Genomic DNA, 20,492 nt, shown 5'->3' with positions numbered 1-20,492 from the left:
CCACGTTAAGCTGCCGTCGTTTATCGGTTTGCCCAGTGAGCTTAGTGTCCTCCTACAAGGGTGTGTCTGCGGCCACCATCGCATTAACCTCAATGAAAACATATCATCTGTAGCTAGAAGGCTAGTTACACCTCTCCCCCCCAATAAATCACCTGACAGCAAGACACCATACTGAACCCTACTTCGACAAGCGAATGAACTGGGATGTCTGCAGTCGACTGGTACGCTCACAAATCGCTCGGAGACGGAATCTTCTGGATCCAGGAGCGATTCTACCAGTCGGAGAACCGAGCCAACATCTGGTTGCTGCGCGGCACACACCAGGACGTGGTGATAGACACGGGTCTGGGCTTAAGGAGCTTACCTGAATACATCGACGCCAAAGGCCTGCTGGGAAAAGACCCGCAGAGGAAAAACCCGCTGCTTGCCATCGCCACCCACGCCCACTTCGACCACTCCGGTGGTCTGCATCAGTTCCAACAGGTGGGCGTCCACAGCGCGGAGGTCGATGCCCTGGCCAACGGAGACAACTTCGAGACGGTCACTTGGCTCAGCGACAGGGAGATAGCCGAGGCTCCCAGCCCGGGATGGAGGGCAAGGCACTACAAAGTCAAGGCTGTGCAGCCCACACACATACTGCAGGAGGGTAGGTAGGAAATACAGCCCTTGCAGATTTGATTTAGGCTAGAGGGATGGATCTGTGCTCAAATACCAGCAAGGTCTAAAAGCATTCACTTAGTGACAAGCACCATAATCGATACAGTAATGGGCTTGATGGATGCACCAGGCCTAGTGTGAGCACAGTATGCTCTACAGAGTCGTTTCCAGCCTCAGATTCTGCACCGCGATTTGGCAGAAGACCAACAATGACTTGCTAGCTCACACATCGACACATATTATATATGTAATGGAGGTAGTGGGGATGAGACAAGGGGTCGGTCTGCCAGTAATTTTTACAGTTACAAAGTAGGCTAGAGGAACCAGTTCAATGCAGCAACATGAGGCCAGGACTGGTGATTACACAGGTGCAATTATCCCATTACACAAAACAGGATATTCTATCCAAGGAATGCAGGTACAGACAATTTCCCCCTATTAGAAGTGTATGGGTTAAAAAAACAACAACAAAAACTCCATTGGTAGCAACTATATGCTCATTCTCTATATCTGCAGAGCTGTTCTATTTTAAGCCAGTGTGATGGCTTTGATGTATTCTCTTGCTTCCAAGAAAGAGCATACAGAGACTGGTGTCACACTTAATGAAAGCATCCCACAGCGCGAAGTAACAACCACACAGTCTTCTCTTTTCTCAAACAATTTTTTATAGTGGGTCAAAGATCAGCAGGTGGCGAGCTGAATCAATCTACTTGATAAATCTGAAAGTGGATACGTTGTTTGAAAGCACTGGTCACTGGAGTCTTTATATAAAGCACACATTCATCAGAATAGCACACATAATAATACACAAAGCTTATATCATAAATAATGTATTTGCTGAGCCGCCGTATCTGTTGGGGTTTAATGCAAAATGCAGTGTTGTAGAGTAACTCGTTCTGCTGTGTCAGAGCCACTACTGCAGTGCAGCTGGTATATCTCATTCCCTGATGTATCAACTTCACCCTTTTTGCCAGTGCAACTCATAACTGGCGTCGACCAAATCGATGATATACTGAATGTCACAGAATCTGTGTGACTCAGTGACATGTGGAAAGCACAAACATAACTCTGACGTGAGTCAGCCAGAATATGAGTTATCACTTATATATAAGTCTAAGATTTTAAATACATAGTGGCCGGTGATTACGGTTCATGCCACGTTTGTATGTGTGAATAATTATCAAAACCTAATGCCTTCACTCTCTCTCTCTTTCTCCTGCCTAGGTGATGTCATCAATCTTGGTGACAGACAGCTGACTGTGCTTCACATGCCCGGACACTCTCGGGGAAGCATTTGCCTTCATGACCGGGACAATAAGTTGCTTTTCAGTGGCGATGTTGTGTATGACGGCGCAATGATTGACTGGCTGCCCTACAGCCGCGTCAGTGACTACATCAGCAGCTGTGAGCGCCTGGTTGGGCTGGTGGACAGCGAACAGGTAACTCTAAAGCCCACTAGAGAGCAGCCTCACAATTTCAGTACACAGTTCCACTTTTTTTTTCCAGGGGTATTTATCCCAAAGCACCTTATATCAACATTTCATAGATTTATAATGAAAATATCATGTTGCTCTGCTGAAATTTGGCATACCAGTATCTATTAGCCTACATATACAAGCTGTGTTTTCTGTGCTAATACTTAAAACAATATACTTTAACATGTGCTAAACATTATTTGTTAAATAAAATACATGTTTATTGGCTTTAAAATGGATTTAACAGGTCGACCAAGTCCTCCCGGGGCACTACAATGCATTCGGTGCGAAGCGGCTCCATCGGCTTGCCTCCACGTACATCAGCAGAGCTGAAACATGCCCTGCAAAGTTCTCCACGTTTGCCTGGAGGAGTCTGGCTGGGGTGGCGCTGCGGGTGTGCAACCCACAGTGTGCCTGCTAATGAGAGTGGGTCATTGAGCTGCAGGAAGCAAGTGCACAAAGAGAGATGTTTTAGTATGGAGGACATGGAAGAGTGTGAGGACAGAAAGGGTGGGGGCGGGGTTACCTCTGTTTTATCTGCAACTTAATGTAACGCTGTCCATTTACTTATGTAATCCAGCTGAAAATCAAGTAATTGCCAAACTTTGTGTGAAATGCCCCTACTGGGTTACAGAAGTCAATAATCAGCACCATATGAAGCCTATTATAAAAAATATTTACTGGTCTTATATGCTGATGAATATGTATATGTTGGTGTTAATATAATTCAGTGTTTGATTTTTATACTTTAAGCATATGTGAAGTTACAATAGCACAACAATAGCATAACTCTGCACTACAAACAGAACAGGGCGCTTTGGGTTTTCCTCTGAGACATTTGAAACAAAGTCATTATGGCCATAGTGTTCTCTATGCATATTACAATGCTCAGTGAAGACTCAGTGTCGACTACCTCCTATGTTTGTAATTGTGCTTTGTACTATTGACTAATCTACAGCTTTGCTATCGAAACATAGACAATAAAAAGTCTCTGTTCTACCTGCTTTTTGAGTCTTTTGCAGCACAGATTGCAGCAGCTTATAAGTGGATTTGCTTCTCCAGGGGGGAACTCAAATGGGATTTGTTGCAAGAGAGAGAAAAAGGGGCAGAACAGAGGTGGATGGAATATGATCCAACACCTGTTCAAAGGATAGAGAACTTAAAGTCATTTTCTAATCTGATGGAAACCTCTCTCAATGCATGGAAAGGGTTTAATTTGGGGGGCTTTTAGTTTGAAAAGTTAAGAAAAGTAGGATGATTTAACCTTCTAACAGAAATATCAGATTTTATTTTTAAGTTCAATGCATTACTAAAGAATTTCACCATAAAAATGTACACATAAAAATATGTATAGAACATGTTAATTTGGATACATAAGAAAAGAAGACGATTTTTAATTGATAAAACATTTATTTAATGTTATATTATTTCAACACGAGATTTCCACATTTCTCGTTTTCAGTTCACCTCCGAGGATGGCATACATGCAGAACACGAAGCCTGCCAACACGGGAAACTCCGCCAAGGTTATAACATTCAATGTTATCTGTGACAGTTAAAAGATCTGCACGTTATCTAATATTATGATCATCAAATATCAACACAGCTGCATTTATAACAAATTCAGTAATGTAACAAAAAAAACCCAAAAACAAATACAGGAGGTTTATTTGTTAACTTATAAAAATTAATTTACAGTAACAAATGCTGTCGTTCAGCGTACAACAGATCTTAGTAAAAATGGTTCGAGTTCTGAGTCCCCAAGAGGGCAACGGCTTCCAGAGTCCACAATAAACACGGAAACGGGGAAAAAAAGAGGCAAAGCTTTACTGCACTGACAACACCAACCCTATAAGGTTTTAACTCAGTTTTCCTGTAAGAAGAAGTAACTGCTCTGAGCTGTCTAACTAGCAAAAATGTAACAACAAATGGGCGGCAGTGTTAACGAATCATTAAAAAGGTGACTGTCTAGAGTTCATGTAAGCACACGTTTCTTTAGAATGTTTTTTAGAATTTCGCCAAGATTAAATCAGTTTTCTTTCTTTGTCGCGTGATAATAAATCGCTGGACGGCAGGATTGGAAACTGAAAACAAATAAAGCTGCAGATTAGTATGGCTTGGGTTTTCAATAATAATTGAGCTTTGGTTATAATCAGTTTGCTTAGGAGTTGCACTGTGTGCATACAAATCTATTACTTAGTCTGATGGCAGCCCGTCAATAGTGTGCAGATAAGAGCAGAGCACAGATTTTTTTTACCCTGAAGAGATCACAGTCATAACCAGTACAGTAAGTATGAGCACTTGCAGGGTCATTTGAAATGATCTGACAAAGAAATATTTTAACTGCCAGTCAAAACATGCATGAAAACAAAAATGGTGCATAGTCGTTCTGGGAGACCCCACAAATAGCATGAATAATAAGTAGACTGAAACAAGTATCACAGTACAGGCGACAAATAACCCTTCCCTCTACACATAGCAGTCTCTAATATTGGAAAAATCTTGACTGGTTTTACCTGTTTGTCTTGCGTGTTCATATTACCTCATGCTAACTGGCTTCTATACTGCAAACACTGCAAACTTTTCGAACATAACAGGAAACATCCAGTCAAAATACGACTAGTGCATTAACAGACATGGCCATGTTTGAGTGGCCAGGATCACTTGTGCAGACAAAAAACTGTGTTTTTTTTGTTTTGTTTTTTAGTTTGTTATTATTTTTTCCAGTTTCAAAATCAGATTTTCAAAGACAGAAAGTAGACCTAGTGTGGCATGAATTTGAGCATGTCCTTATCTGTTAGCATCACCTTCTTCCAAGCAGCATTACCATCAATTCTCAAAGCAAGCAGAGTACCTCCCAATTACTTATGGACTGTTTTGAAACACTGTGGCAACCGAGCAAATGTCAGAGACTCCTGCAGTGATTGTCACCTGTCTTTTGTGTTAGAAGACATTCCAGTTTGCCCAAGAAGGGTCTTCCATGGCTCGTCCTCCACCAAGAGGCAGGCTGGAGGCATCCTTCTCAGGGTGTGCATGTGGCATCGCAGATTGCCTGAGTTTGGTTCACGTGTGTTAAGCTAGTTAAACCGTGGTTTAATAAGCACTGTTGCCTTTAGGCAAGCAAAAAAAATAAAGAAACTGTCAGAAATGAAGTTTACACCTGACTCTGGAGCCAGTTACGAGGATCAAGTCTGGCCCTGAGGTTTCTTAGGCTGCGTCGAGCTGGGGAGGGCCTAGAGAAGGGGCCTCCCTCTGATGACTCTGGGCTGTGGCTGCCCTCACTGTTGCTGGAGCTGTTGCTTGAGGTGGAGCTGGAGCAGGATAGCGTGGTTTGTGTGCTGTGCTGTGACCGGGGGGAGCAACTGGAGATGGGGAGAGGAGCAAGCAGGGACGAGGGAGGCGGCTGGCAGGAACACTGGAAGGTCCCTCCACCTCCGTACCCTCTCCCTCGAAGGGTGCTGAGCTTAGCATCCAGAGAAAGAGTGCGTGGCCTCAGACGTGAGGGGGAAGACGACAAAAGAGAGTAGCTGGAAGTAGGTTCAGGCCAGCCGTGGTGGTGAGAGCAGGGACTGGTGCTACAGTGGCTGTCGCTATCTGAGGTCAGACTTGCGTCTGAAGACAGCAGGCCGAGCTGAGGGCAGCGGTGAGGACTCACAGGACTCCGAGGCAGTCGATGAGGGGTGCAGGGGCTGTGGCCAGACATGCGAGTACAGTGACGAGAGCGACCAGTACATCTGGCAGTGCTCTCCTCAAAAGCAGACATCCAGGTGGGAGAGGTGCCTAGCTGGCTACGGAGCTCCAGCTCCTGCATTCTCCGAGCCAGGATGTCTGACACGGTGCTGCTGAGGTCATCAGATGACTCAATAACTGCAAGAGAAAAGCAGCGAATCTTATTAGTATGCCGCCATGGAGTAAACCTGAGACCAGTTTTACAGACTGATCAGTTTTTCCTGGGATTAAATCTAAATTGCAGGGTTTTTTTTTTTTAGAACAAGTGCTAAAGATAGCAATTACTGTAGGATATTTTTAACATTTTGAGTGTATTCATGACATCTTTCCAATTCATGCAGATTACAGTACTGCATAATTCTATTCAGAATGCAGAGTCCAGCCTCTTGGGATTGCAACATTTACCACAAACCAATTCATGTTAAGTCCTAGTCCTGTTACTTCACCTGTCGTTGTAATAGGATGAGAGCAGAGCACGAATCTCAGCAGACACAGCGTTATCCTGCAGCAGAAGACCCTCACAGGAGGGTGTGGCAAGAGGAGCTGCCAGGGTTAGGAAAATCAACAGGGAAGTTGGTGAGAGAGTTGGGATAGAGCAGAGAGGGGGATGAGGGAAAAGTTGGTAGTTTGGCATTTTTAATGGACATGACAAAAAAAGGAAAAGGATGCATGCTCATTCAAACAGGAGTGATGGGAAAACAAAGAAAGATTTCATTCATGCATCAAGATAATTCAACCATTACAATGAACGGTGAAAGTTTATGAAAAGTGTGATGAAATGAATGTTACATTATTTCATATGGAAATAAGGAAAATGCAGAACAGGAAATGGCGAGGATGGATAGATATGACAAAGGAATGTGAAAAGGAAAAAGAGGAATAGAGAAACAGAAGACAAGTTAGTCAGCACGTCAGAGATAAGAACCCTTCTATTTAGAGCACAGAGAAGTGAAGCAGAGAGTGAGTTTGAGAAATTGGATAGGAAAATGTAATTGACAGCATCTTTGATGCACGTGCACTCAAGAAACAGAAATTCAACACAGCCACATGCAATGCAGGCACGGTGTTTTGATTCCCTGCTTTATTTTTCACATTAGGTCATAAGTGACCAAAAAACACCTTGATACAAGGAGAACTCTTACCCATTTCATGATACAAAGAGCCTTGTTTTGGTGTGATAGGAGCTGGTTTTCGTGGCGACGGAAGTTCAATTTTCATTAAGTCGTCACAGCATTGTTTCCACTGGCCTGTACATTGGAGACAAACGTCACCATCAACAAATCAAGCAGCAAATGGAGAATATACAGCACTATATGATGTCCTTTAAAACATATGTTAAACGTCCACATGTTGTGGGTTTAAATGACACATGAGGACCTACTCATATCATAGAAATGTTGCCAAAAGGCTTCCATCCAGCGGTGTGTCTCCTCGCGGCCGTCTGTGGTCACAGTGTGCGTAACCTCCTCCCCTCCGTAATGGTTACTGATGCAGATATTCTGAACTTTACTGAGAGGGTCTTTCTCTGATGCACGTATTCTGGTCTCCTGAAACACAGGAGTGACAAAGAATACAATCATCTACCATAAAAATGCCTACAGCAGAGAATGAATGGCAGTACAGTGTGGTTGAATGAATAAGTCTCTGCTGAAAATAAGCCCTCATTAATAAAGTCACCAGTTAGTGCTCTTCCAAACCATTTCCCTCCAGCAATTATCCAACAAAAGGATGCTGACTCCCAATTCCCATAACTTGCTGTACTCTAAATATGTCTAGGTATGGCTATGACCACTAGATGGCAGTGTTGCCCTGTTCATGCCTTTGCCATGCCGCGCTCCCTCTTTCTGTCTCTTCATGTGAGCCGCACAAAAGACCGTACAGACCTGATCTGATTGACTTGGCTTTAGGTTATCAGCATGCTCAAGGTCAGAGGACACAAAAGACGGAGTGCGTCACTACAGAAAGATTGTGAAGTCTAGGAATCGACTCTTAAAGACACAGGAAATGAGATGATTGAGAGCATGACTGGCCAGCTGACTGATCTTTATTTGATGCAGGGAAAAATGATGGCATGAGAGAATTATGACTTCCAATTGGATAGAGGGGTCTCCCTGCGTGTAGAAAGCTTTGAGCAGAAGAAATGTGCCTTTACAGGCCTGATGAACTTTTCTACAGTCACACCTCAAAAGGTAACAAACACAACCGCAGTTTGGTACTCATGAACTCAATGGAGCTCGATTCTGACAGCTCTGGGCGGCTTTTTAAAATAAAGCTTGAGAACCGCTGCAAAGAAAAGAGCTAAATTTTCTCTTTAGGCTCAGAGTCGACCAGTGAGCTTGTTATTTAAACGTGTGGTAATCCACAAGCCTGTTTTCTTACCATCTATTCTGATGCCTTAGGTGTTACCAAAAATATGCAGCTACTGCTTCTCTAAGGCTGGATCGAGCTCAAAGAGATAATATCCTGCCTTTCAGATTTCTTTGCTGACCTTGTTGATGCCAATAGTGAAAGCTGGCTCAACGTTAGCCTCCACATCTTCTTGCCGGTAGTAGCAGAAAAGGCTTGTTCCTTTGAGAACGGCGTGAACTTTTGTCCAACTCTGAGGGTCACCTCCACACTGCTGCTAGGTAAAGAAAAAATGGAATAAAGGAGAAGAAAATACGCACACAAAGAGAGAAGACAACATGAGATTGAGAGAACAGGAATGTTAGGGGAGAAAAAGAAAAAAAAGTGTGGACATATGGCAAAAAATCTAGCACAACCCTTGGAGGAATAGCTCGCATCAATGCACATCTGCAGGCTTGCCAGCTTACCTTAACTTTCAAGCACCCGCTCATCATCTGTTGGGTCATACAGTGAGGCTGAGCTGCGAGGCGGCAACACATACTGCCATAGAGTGGCAGCCAGTACGAACACTCTTCTGCAGGGAGGGAGTAGATGGATGGGGAAAAAATAAACACTATCAATAAATAAATAAAAATATTCCCATGCCATTAAAATTCCACACAGAAACATGCATCCACACACACAAGCAGACACACACTGCGTCCTCACACCGCCTCCCCTTTAACACACACTAGGGTATAAAAGGCTGGCAGCTGCAGGGAGTGTCATGCAGTTTGGCAGTGAAACTTTACAGCAGGCTGAAGGGCCAATGAATAAAACACTAGAGGCCTGTCTGTGTTAGGGTCTGGACCCTTGTTATCCAGCATCATTACAGCTTTACACAGCAGTCACCTCACTAGCGCAGCCTTTATTACTGTGACCTTGACAATGGCTGCCTGTCAGAGAAAGTGGGAGGACAGAGGAGGAAAAGAGGAGGAGGCAAAGCTGCACCATATGCTGGTGTAAAGGAAATGATCAGAATGCCGGGCGAAGAAGTGAGGCGGTGACGAGTGAGAGAAAGACGAAAAATAGACAGATGGCCGATTTGGCAGAGAAAGCAGAAAGATGGCGAGGACACAGATTGATGGTGGCTGCCACTCACCGTTGCCTGAAATGATGAGGTCATGCGTGCGAAAGCTGTCCTGGACGTGTGACAGTGACAGTGTGGTGTGGGCTAAGAGGTGGTACTTCGGGCCCCTGTCAACACACAAGAGTGAAGAGAAGAATTTAATTTGGTGTTTGAGTATGCATGTTTGCAGTGAGCGATGGTCTCAATAAATATCTGCTCTCTGAAATTACAAGTTATTTCCAATCCATTTTCTGTTTTTGTATAAAAACTATAGATATTATATGAAGCTAAACTTACGGTACAGAGGGAACTGGCAGCAGGAGAGGGGCTCCCCTCCGTTGCTTACGGGACTACATGGTCCGGGCTCCATGGCTGCCCGGAGTTTCTTCCCAGCTGATCGACCCAGTGAAGAGCTCAGCTTGCTAGCCAGTTTCCTTGGTGTGCTCCCTGCCGAATAGTCGTCCTCTGAGCAGCAGCTATACAACTCAACCCGTAGCTCAAAACCTGGGCTGGCTTCACTACTGCAAGAGAAAATGCTCATCATCACCATCTCTGTAAGGGTCATTTTAGAAGAGTAACTAAGTTATTAATCTGACACAGAGCCTCCTGTTGTGTGCTGGATGTGTTAGTTACTAATTGTTCAACTTTGGATGCACAACGTTACACACAAAACCATATTAATACAATGTTAGACTACTGGTTTTACTACAGTCTTCTGTGATCGTGACAGATTATATGGCTGTTCGGTTATAGGACTGACGGGTGACTCACAATACGATAGTGTTGTCAAAGCAAATATCGGTGAGTGTCCGGTCTACTATCACCATGTCTGTATCAAAGATTTCTTCTCCCAGCTGCAGCAGGCAGAACACCGCACATCGATGAAGCTCTACGAATGAAAATGTAGAAAGTCAGAAGAGAAGAAGAGGAAACGCTTCTACATAACAGTGCAGTTTTGAAACACGTCAGCAGCTTTCATTCACTTGCATCACTTTAAAAATCAATGCCAAAATGGCAATGCAGCAAACATTAAACTGTTGGTTTCAGTTTAATGGTCAGCTGTGCTAAGAATTCCTGGGAAATACTGAACAGTATTTTGAAACTAAACTACAGGAGTCTTTGTGTATGTGAAGATTATATTTTAGGGCAGGTTTCACTGTGATTATAGATAAACCCTGAAATCTTTGTGTCTAAGAAAACCATCATTTCCATAACACCAGTGAGAAATTATGAAAGAAACTACAACAGATGGAGCAGACAGACTCGGGGCAGACAGGCCTAATCTCTTCTTCTCGAGCAGTTTATTAGAAAGTTCCAGGAATCTACCCATAGAAATCAAAATTTGACCAATCTCCACTTAAAGGTCACCTTCTTGTACACTGCTACACTGATTTCAGTGTTGCCACTATTTTGAGAAAGAACAGTTTGTTGTTTTGAATGATCGCCAAAGATCAGCAAGACCAAACAGTAGTTTTCTGTAAGAAAAGAAGTGCCGAATTATTAAGAGTAGCACATGAGTGTTTTGTTTTTTTTTTGTCAAATTCCTGGGGCTGTGTCCACTGAGGCGTCTGAGCGATGTCCACGTTTCAAAAATAAAATTCAAGTGGATGGGTTGTCGCTCTGACACACTAGAGGAGATCCAGTGTGCACCGAAGAGGCACGAGTGCCTCTGGGAACTAAACGAGCTTACACGATACAATTTTGAAATAGCAGCAGCACTGAAATTGGTCTAGAGGTGAGCAAGGACTTGACATTAAAGAAAAGATTGGAAAATTTGAATTTCCCAAGTTTCCCAGAACCCTATGATCGCACCTTCACTGCACAACCTCATATTGGGGATAATCTTGTATTATTTATAACTGGCACTGGTACGTTCTACTCGCACTTCCATGTCTTCGGCACATTGACACCTAATGTCCCACACTTCATTGTGCAATTACTATTCCAAGTATGAAATCAACATTCCTCACTAAAATCTGACTGGACAAATGAGAAAGGAACACACTTTGCTCCTCCTTGCCTCAGTTTATGTCTCTGTGTGCTTAATGACCTTGACTTACAGCCTCATTAAGCTTTGTTAAGAGACTACTACCTGTCTCAAGAGTTCATTTCCATGCACAGGTCATGCAGATTAATTCCATTCGAGTTGCCAAGGGAGAGGCTGAGCACTGAGACTATTATAATGACGGTATGGAGGTTAACACACATTAAATTTATCTAGAGCAGGTGGGATAGAAAATGGCCAATATAAAAAAAATTCCATTGTTAGATTCTCAGCGCTCTATTGAATTTTACCACAAAGACAATTTAATACGAGCAGGTTCACAGGAATATTCCACAAGACAGAAAACTAGAGTGGATCCTTAAACGCACCACAGATTTTATTTGTTTTTGGCTTACAGTTCTCCCATCCCTACTAAGGATGAAGCGCTTCATTGCCTTCGTGATTCTTTGTAATAGCCAGGAGGCAAAGCAATCTAGACAGGACAGTGGGTCAAGTTGTGCTTCCAGGAGTAAAATAGAGAGATAAAGCTAAAAAAAAAGGAAAAAAAAAAAGCTCCCAATGAGTGTGAAGATCATCTCTAACAGCTGCGACTAAAGTTGTTTTCGCACATGCATTGCAGCCCTGAATGTTTCTAGGCAATATTAAATGAATCAGTTGAATTGGAAATTAAACAGCCATCACTGTGTGAACTCCCCCAGTAAGTAGTCTAGTAATTAATGTCTGATTGAGCCCATGTGAGAACTGGGTAGATCACTGACTAGAGAAATCACAGTGAGTGAGTGTGTGGTCCATACACAACCCATTGAGTAAAGCAGCAAATAGCATATTTCTAGTGCTGAGAATTCATCTGACACAGAGCCTCCTGTTGTGTGCTGGATGTGAGAAAGGGCAACTTTGTGCAGATGGATTTTTGCCACACTGTCTGGAGTCTGGGGTGTAAAAATGGGTACAGAGCAGAGAAAATGTCATACCGCAATCCGTCCATGTAAGCGTTTTCACCCGAAAGCGAGAAATAAAAGGTAATTTTCATTCTAGAGTCTCAATGAATCTCCCCGCCCCGTTATTTCAAGGATTTCAGATACAATCGCGGAAGCAACCGAGGGCTACTTTCCACAGAAGCTTAATATTAATAAATACTGGAAGTATAAATCATTCATAAGCCATCAATGACTTTCTTCACACACTCACAGACGTGACTTCTCACCTCCTTTGTTCTTGAAGTACTCCGTGTCTTTCCACATGAGAGGGATCCGAAGATCTGTAAAGACAACAGGCTGAAGATTAGACAACACAAATGCTGATCACCTGATATGTGTATCTCTGTGTGTCAGTGTGTTTTTATTCATGCCTGTTCTCTTTTCAGTCCCTGGCAAAAGGAACCACAGATATTCACTGATTGTGTGTGTTTAGCATGGTCTCCAGCTGGGAACCAGACATGCCACAGAGCAGTCATTAACCCCCAAACACACATATAATATCAGTCTCACATCTCATTACAGAGGACCAATTATGCCTTTCTTTATAGTCATGTGAAAAAGAAAGCTTTCACAGGACCCTCAATAGTCCTGTGAAAAATAAAGTATAGCCTTGCTGCTTTCATACGAATTAGGAGGATAAGTAGCAGTCAGGTGCTGCTAATCAAATGCAGTTGATTAGTTAACCATCAGCAAGTGTAGATGTCTCTATGAAAACAGAAGTTTAGACAGTTCGCAGGTCTGGAGCCTTCCCAGGAGTGCACGTCCCAGCAAATTCACCCCAAGGTCAGACTATGCAATGATGATAGAAACTGAAAAACACCTAAGAGTTGCATCTCAGACTCTACAGGCTACAGTTAACATCTTAAATGTCAAAGTTCACAACAGTAAAATTAGAGAAAGACTAAACAGGTATAGCTCATTTGGAAGTGTTGTCAGGAGAAAAACACAAAGCTGTATAAGAAAGAACAGGATTGCTAAAAGTGATTCCACAAGCTACTGAATCATGGGAGTTTCTTTGCCACATGACTGTAAATATCCTGCAATAACAACGAATGCTCATATTAACCAAGTTGCAAACAAGGCACCAATCACTAGTGCAAACTTCAGGTTGCACTAAGCGCTCAGCTGCAGACAAGTTTTTGGGTTTAAATGACATAAAAGAAAGAGGATGTCGCTAATACGGTCATCTCACAGCTCCAAATGTGCACAGAAAATTCACCTGCTGTTCAAATCTTCCATTTATGAAGGACTGCCAGTCAGAAGAATGTGGAATTTTATGGCAGGGAGCCTTAAAGCGACAGGAGCTAAAATAACTTGTTCCAGACAGAACTGAACTGATGAGCCGAGGGGCTGCATGAAGCCCCGGTTTACTGGGAATAATGCAGTTTTATTGTCACAGAGTTTAAGAGTAAATATATGGAGGATTTTTATTCTTAAGCATCCTAATAAGCTTCTTTTGGCTGCTCCCTTATTCACAAAGGGTCACCACAGCAGGTAGCACCGCATGCTTGATTTGGCAGATTTTTACCCTTCCTGACGCAACTGCAAAGGCATTTGTGCCCCATCCCGTGACTGAACCACGGCTCATTCGCTTGCTGGGTGAAAGTGTAAATCATTACAATAATGCTTTTCAAAATGTCTTTGTTTACTTACATTGCATTCTACAAGTAGACAAAATGACAGTAAAATTTGATCTGACTGTCTTGATCTCCAGAGTGATCTTTCATTAATGTGGTGGACAGCAGCAAGTCAGAAAGTACAAAGTAATTCAAAACTGAAACATCCGCTATTAAAGGCTGATGAGAGCAGCTCGGCATTAAATTACAGCAATAAGAGGAAGCTTAAATTTGATCCATTTCCTCCTTTTACTGCTGGTCACAGTCTCTTGGCAACAACAGTGCCACATTTAAATGATAAAATAACTTTAAAAGCTTTCTCAAAATCTTCCAAAAATGCTGGGAAAATTTCCGCCCTGAACCTTCTCCAATCACTTTTCTCTCAGAAATAAACGTTTCTGTTTATTTCTTACCTGAGATGGCGACTTTTCCTTTACATGGTAGCCTGTCGTCCATCGGCCCTGCATCTGATGATCTGCGTGTGACTTTCTGCATGACCTGAGCCTCCTTCATCCTCTGCAGTTCTGACATGTAGGCCATGATACGAGTGCTGCACGTCTGTAGACTTTTTGCCGCTTCCAAAGCCTGGTCTTTTTGGGAGCAGGCAGCCAGGAGCTTGCAGGCTCCATCACGCATTCGGATCTCATGATCAATCTTCTTCTGAATGTCGCTGTCCTGCAAAGACGAGAGCAGGGGCGAGAGCGGGACAACAGGTATTTATGAGTAATGAAGACCCATTTGAAAGTGAGGTACACAATAGATTCTTCTCACTGATAGACATTTTAAAAAAAGATGTTTTTGGGAGAAATGAAGGCACAAAAAGGGTTAGAAATGTCAACATCAAGCAAAGAGTCTGTTTGCATTAGTTTGTGTATGTGTGTGCATGGCCTTTAGCCCCCTTAACAATGAGCCCACACCCCTGCTGAGCAGACACGTCCATGTTGAAACATTTAGTGCAAATTCACTTGGCATACACTCACACAGACGGAGCAGTAACTCTCAAGTTGGGAGATAAAGAATGAAGTCGTCAAACACTGAAAGTCTGTGTCCCGAATGAAAACCCCCAGATACTCAAATGTGCACATGCGTACTTTGCAATTTTAAACTGATTTCAAACAGATTTCCCAAAGAAAAAACAGCACCGCACTATCAAAATAAACCCCCAAACTTTAACTTTGCTCAGAAATGAAAACACAACGTAGATATACAGTAGTCGCAAGAATTCACAAACACAAAAATAAATGCAGGAATCAAACGAAGCTCAAGAAAAAGAAAAGTTTGACTAAGCTTAAGGGTTCATGCTAATCCACCCTGCCTGCAAAAGCATTTGTGTAAATTCCAGTGAAGAAGTATAGAACAATAAGGTTATCTTTAAATCTGTTATTATTATTATTATTGTTTAAAAATTAGGTTTAACCTCTCCCTGACCGCTGAAGCACGTGTGTGAGAGCGTGTCTGCTCGCCATCTCCCGCGATACATTAACAAGAATCCGCTGTCCTCAAATATAACCTCTAATGCTCCGAGCCCTCTCTCTGCCTGATAAATGTCTCGTCCTTCCTCCGCTACTCCAATATTACTCATTTATCTTCTCTCTCTGTCTGATTCCTATGAATTTTTTATTCTTTTCATTTAAGCTTTTATACATTCACCTCCTCTTACACCCCATCCGTTCCACTCCGCCGTCCTCAATTGGCTTTTCTTTCTTGTCCTCCACATGCTCTTTCTCCTTTCTACCTGGCTCTCTCTCTCTCTCTTTCTCTCTTTAAGAATGAGTCACTTTTGTTCAGCAGAGAGCCAGCAGGAGGGGAATGAATTTGATTTCAATGGGAAAGTTTACATTTGGACACAGATTCTCGCTGGACTGCACTACAACCTGAGGTTTTTTGTGATTAACCGCTGCACTGAAATAAATGCTTCTTAGGATATGACCACATTGTTTCTGCATGGTGGTGAAAGCTATACTAGAAATTATAAATCATACATGAATTAAATAACTCCTTGCCTAGAAGAAACCACCAAAAACACTGTCTGTCATAAGCACTCCAGCAGTACTTGCTGCTTACTTGCTACAATAACAGGATATCACATTAAAAAGGGATGAATGTGAGATTTCTCAGCAGAAACACTCTAGCAGAAGAATTATCAGGCACAGCAGTGAGATAATGATCACTCTAGAGTCATGCAAAATCTACACTGCAGCTGTTAAACACAACGTAGCTAAACAAATAGCCCCCGTCATTAAATAAACGCTTTCACTGCCCCCAAAACAATTACAGCACTCTTGACTGCAAAAATCAAGGTGATCAAATTATAACAACAGTATAAACATAACAGTTATCTACTGGATGACTCTGAGGTACAAGACGAAATTTTAATTTTCAAGGTCAAGCACTGTTTGATGAGCATTTACTTTGCAGCGGTTTAGGCAATAATGACTGTGTGTTGAGTTATTTAGAGGGGACAGCAAATTTACACTGTTATACAAGCTGTACACTGACTTTACATTGTATCAAAGTGTTGTCCCATGAAAAGATATAACAAAATATTAACAAAAATATGAGGGGTGTACTCACTTTTGTGAGATACTGGATTGAAAATAAACAAATAGCTGAAAGAACTATTGCCCAGGACCACTTTAAAAAGGGAGTGCGCCTCAATACTATACATGGCATTAAAAATGCATGTGAAAAACAAAAGAATTTATAGTAAAATGTGAAATTTTATGCCAAACTTTCCATGACACAAGCTACATGTAACAGAATTTTCTTGATGCTTGAGATGCCTAATGTAGACATTTCACTTATTTATCATGTGCTACAGGTTACAGGTTATATGTGAATGCAGGCAATGACTAAGTTAGTGATAAAATTACTGGATCTTTTTTTTATGTTATGTGGGTAAAGCAAGAAAAAGGAAAAAAGAAAAGAGAAAGTTGGAGTGACTCTCAAAGAGTGAAAGCCCAATGTCCTTGTTAGCAGTAATGCCACAAACCACACATGCAGCACTAGACGTAAGCCTGCCTGGACAACTCTCAAGAATGCATACACTCCCATAAAAAACACACACTCACACATGCATAGGGAGCAAAGAAATTGTCATCATAGTCCAGGTCAGTGCAGTAGGTCTTAGAGTGACCTGCTGGGAGGAAGTCCTGTATTTATAGCTGCTAATTTAACAGGCTTTTCCTTCTGGGGATCTCAGAATAGAATTCAAGCAGCCTAGATCCACGTCTAATCCAGAAGTCTGGCTCTACGTCAGGCCAGTAAGGTACAGAAAACAGACTGAGTTCAACACTTAACAACACAGTCATACACACATGCCATAACGAATCGACATTAAACTCATTTTCTTTTCATGATCTTTCATAAATACTCAGAGGCGTGGACAAACACAACCTCGCAAACTCACGCTGTGTGTTCAGAGCGGCAGGTGTTAGACCAGTGGGCATTTCTGACTGCCTGTGATGATGGCAGCATGGACAGAAGAAAGAACGAAGATGAAGGAAGGGCGGTTAGGCGACAGGGATGCAGGGCATGCTGAGTATCAAGCAGAGACACAGACGGGAAGCGGAGCTGTCAGAGGAAACAGGGAGAATCTTGAGGAAAACAGCAGAAAAGAGGAACAGAGACAAAAGGAGGAGATACGTGTTGACAGGGTGAAAGGTGTGGGTGGAGGACGAGAGGAGAAGAGAGGAAACTCTGAAAGGGAGCTGCAAGAACTGAGAAAAGAAAGAACAAAAGTAACCAAAAATTTGATTATATTTTCAAGAGGTTAGGTACAAAGGATCCCGGTGAGGAAGATGAGCAAGAATGACGAAAAACTGAAGGGTTGATGGAAAACAAAAGTGGCAGCTAAAGAGACAAAGATTTGGCAAGAGGAAAAAGGTGCTTGTTTATATAACAACTCTGCTGTAGAGGTAATTAAGCAGAAAGCTCAGTGAATGAGCAGGAGTGAAGAGGGGAAAAAGAAGAAACATGAATGAAGACATGAGAGTCTTTTCAAAGCTTAATGGTTAAAGGAAGAAAATCTCATAATTAAGAGGTTGGCCATTTAGATGTTGTAAAGGTATGTGTAGCAACAATGTTATGCTGAGTCTATGCTTATGGCAGAAGCTCTGTGAGGTTTAGTGGTGCTTAGGGCTAAATGCTACCAGCATGCCAACCCTAAGAAAGCATAAAGTTTGCTGTGTAATGTATCTCAGTTTAAGACGCTCATGTTTGCTAATGTGCGCAGAGGAAAAGACCAAGAGCCTGATGCAAAGCAAAGCTGAAACAGATGGGAAATCATTTAGTATTATAGTATTTAGTCAACCTGAGCACATAAATAGGAATTTTTACTTGTTATACACCCCAAACAAAACATCAAGGGAATCACCAGAGTGATTAAAAATGACCCCAAGGGAGACAAAAGTATGCGCACCAGAATTATGTATCCAGCCACACAAAGCTGCTGGCTCTAGTGGGTGACACATTTTTCTCAAAACCACAGAAATCAATCTGATTGCGGTATTAGAGGAAAACACTCTCCATGTTCAAAACAACAGGATTTGTCATGAACGTGCTAATTTGTCCTCCAGATGATAAGATATTTAATAAAGGCCAGTGTAAAGTGTGACCTGCTGCTAGCCCTTTGTAGATAGATTTGGTTATCAGTGATGTTTACAGGGTTCATCAAATCATCTGTGCCAAATTTCATGGCAGTCCTTCCTGTCTAAATATTTCATTTAAACCACAAATTGTTTTTCCTCAGATTGTAACTCTGCCGGGTTGCAGATAATTGTTCGATAATGGAACTATTTAAAAGTGTCATTATGGCACACACAGTATATGCATAATGCTAATGTAACCTTTCAGCAGGTAATTTGATGCCTCAGTGGCTACCAGATGGTCACTTTCTGTCACCTCTATGTCCCCGTCTGGCTGTGTTGATCCTCACTTGCGTGTCTGTGGGTGTGATCACAGAGACACCAACACGCACACCTACACAAACAAGCACAGACACACGCGCTGCTCCGGGATTTGACGCCGCTGCAGATGGTGTGTAATGGTTTGTTTACGATGTGCTGTTCTGCGTGAATAGCCTTTCCTGTTCAGATCGCTGACCCTTGACCTCTAACCTCTAACTCTACACAGGCCAGACGGCCGTAGTTAAAGCGTGGGATTAGACCTAGGGGTTAGGGTTATTACATAATAATAACAGCCTGTGGGTGAAAGTCACGCAGGGCAGGAGGAACAGTTAATACTAGGTCGGGAAGAATGTTCACAGGTAACAGGATGAATCCGTCTGCTTAATTATGCTAAAATGCTACACACATATGTTGAGCATATCTAACGGTCAGTGTAAACATGTTAGAGCGCTAATGCTAATATTCAGTGACCGCTCTGCCCACGCGCAGACTCACAGAGCTGCCAGCGTAGCTGTAGTGTGGACCCTGTAGTCTTGTTAGATTACTGCATCCCTAGCATGTTCGCAGTGAAGCGTGGGATGTCTGAAACATGTAGTATATACCACAGAAATCAATGATGATACCAGCAGAAAATATTGTCCTCCTGCTTGCCTCACCCTGTAAGGGGATAAGAGTACACAGAGGCGATTGTGTAAACTGGGATGAATGAGTATCCTTCACCAGTACAAAGAATGATTCCTCTTAAGACCACTGAACCATACCACCTTTTCTTTCTTTGCTGACTCTTAACTCCTTGTGAACAAACACCACAGCTGACTGGCCAAAGAAAAAAAGCTTAGCAGAAAAGGGAAAGAGGCAGATTTAAAAGAGGTGGTGGTGATGATGATGATGATAACTGTGAACAATAGCATCAGCAGGACTGAAACACACACAAAAACAGGGAAATGGTCTTGCGCAGGCACTCACAAAAACACCCACAATCTGTCAATCTTTATGGCCACAGATTTTCAGACTGACACAAATGTGCTCTGGATTTATTACACACACACACACACACACACACACACACACACACACACACACACACACACACACACACACACACACACACACACACACATCGACACAAAACCCAGGCTAGCAAATTCCTGACCACTCCCATACGTTGGGACTTTACTGACCAAACTGCTGGCTTTCAATTAGCCAGCCACAACTATGTGCCTCGCCTTCCTCTCCACCCTCTTCCGCTACTTTCCCTCTTGCTTACCCTCTTCCTCTCCCACACCCAGAGCATGGCTGTAAGCTATGCTAAGGATGGAGAGAGCTGACAGGGTTAAAAAAAAAACAAAACAAACTAAGAGAAGTAAAAAAAAAATCAATAGCAAATCAGTTGAGAGAATGAAAAATGAGAAAGAAGATACAGACATAGGGAGAAAGGAGTTTAAAAAATTGAGAAAGCAGAATGGCTAGACTGTGGATAAATGCATAAAAGGAAGTGTGTTGGGATGTTAGGGAACCAGAAGGCAGTAACAGCAGACTCCACTGTTATGCTTGTGTACAGACAAATACCAGTGCACATGAAAAATGCATTCCATGCACATATGTATGACTGTTTACATAACATGTAGACTGGAGTAAGATTAGGAGCAGACAGAAAAAAACCCCCCTCCAA

General features: G+C 42.5%; 3 protein-coding genes across 3 annotated transcripts in view; 1 reads left to right on the top strand and 2 right to left on the bottom strand.

The window, feature by feature from the left end:
• Nucleotides 1–44: 44 nt before the first annotated feature.
• On the top strand, nucleotides 45–3,135 carry mblac2 (metallo-beta-lactamase domain containing 2). The gene is made up of 3 exons (XM_003452656.4): nucleotides 45–646; nucleotides 1,882–2,096; nucleotides 2,380–3,135. The coding sequence occupies exons 1-3, from the start codon at nucleotides 205–207 to the stop codon at nucleotides 2,551–2,553; spliced, it is 831 nt and encodes a 276-aa protein (XP_003452704.1). The 5' UTR covers nucleotides 45–204; the 3' UTR covers nucleotides 2,554–3,135.
• A 387-nt stretch (nucleotides 3,136–3,522) lies between these two features.
• LOC100699148 (rhotekin) lies at nucleotides 3,523–9,653 on the bottom strand. Its single transcript, XM_025896878.1, has 7 exons — nucleotides 9,613–9,653; nucleotides 9,349–9,443; nucleotides 8,675–8,781; nucleotides 8,350–8,484; nucleotides 7,243–7,408; nucleotides 7,004–7,108; nucleotides 3,523–5,999 (listed from the first exon to the last, which is right to left on the bottom strand). The coding sequence occupies exons 3-7, from the start codon at nucleotides 8,744–8,746 to the stop codon at nucleotides 5,287–5,289; spliced, it is 1,191 nt and encodes a 396-aa protein (XP_025752663.1). The 5' UTR covers nucleotides 8,747–8,781; nucleotides 9,349–9,443; nucleotides 9,613–9,653; the 3' UTR covers nucleotides 3,523–5,286.
• A 429-nt stretch (nucleotides 9,654–10,082) lies between these two features.
• LOC112841789 (rhotekin) overlaps nucleotides 10,083–20,492 on the bottom strand; it is a 48,348-nt gene continuing 37,938 nt past the window's right edge. Inside the window, exons 2-4 of the mRNA XM_025896879.1 lie at nucleotides 14,327–14,588; nucleotides 12,525–12,578; nucleotides 10,083–10,204 (exon numbers count right to left, since the gene is read on the bottom strand). Coding sequence (XP_025752664.1) covers nucleotides 10,083–10,204; nucleotides 12,525–12,578; nucleotides 14,327–14,588 — 438 coding nt within the window. The remainder of the gene's footprint in view (nucleotides 10,205–12,524; nucleotides 12,579–14,326; nucleotides 14,589–20,492) is intronic.

This window comes from Oreochromis niloticus, linkage group LG12 (assembly GCF_001858045.2).
Source record: "Oreochromis niloticus isolate F11D_XX linkage group LG12, O_niloticus_UMD_NMBU, whole genome shotgun sequence".
Lineage (NCBI taxonomy): Eukaryota > Metazoa > Chordata > Actinopteri > Cichliformes > Cichlidae > Oreochromis > Oreochromis niloticus.
Note: the sequence above shows the minus strand (reverse complement) of the source record. Positions and strands in the feature narration are given on the sequence as shown.

Excerpts from the sequence above, each read along its gene's own strand:
- mblac2 (XM_003452656.4), top strand. The coding sequence starts at position 205 with ATGTCTGCAGTCGACTGGTACGCTCACAAATCGCTCGGAGACGGAATC. Across the intron at positions 647-1,881 it reads CACACACATACTGCAGGAGG|GTGATGTCATCAATCTTGGT; the intron begins GTAGGTAGGAAA and ends TCTCCTGCCTAG. Across the intron at positions 2,097-2,379 it reads GGCTGGTGGACAGCGAACAG|GTCGACCAAGTCCTCCCGGG; the intron begins GTAACTCTAAAG and ends TGGATTTAACAG.
- LOC100699148 (XM_025896878.1), bottom strand. The coding sequence starts at position 8,746 with ATGTGTTGCCGCCTCGCAGCTCAGCCTCACTGTATGACCCAACAGATG. Across the intron at positions 8,485-8,674 it reads GCGGGTGCTTGAAAGTTAAG|CAGCAGTGTGGAGGTGACCC; the intron begins GTAAGCTGGCAA and ends TTCTTTACCTAG. Across the intron at positions 7,409-8,349 it reads TCACTATTGGCATCAACAAG|GAGACCAGAATACGTGCATC; the intron begins GTCAGCAAAGAA and ends CCTGTGTTTCAG.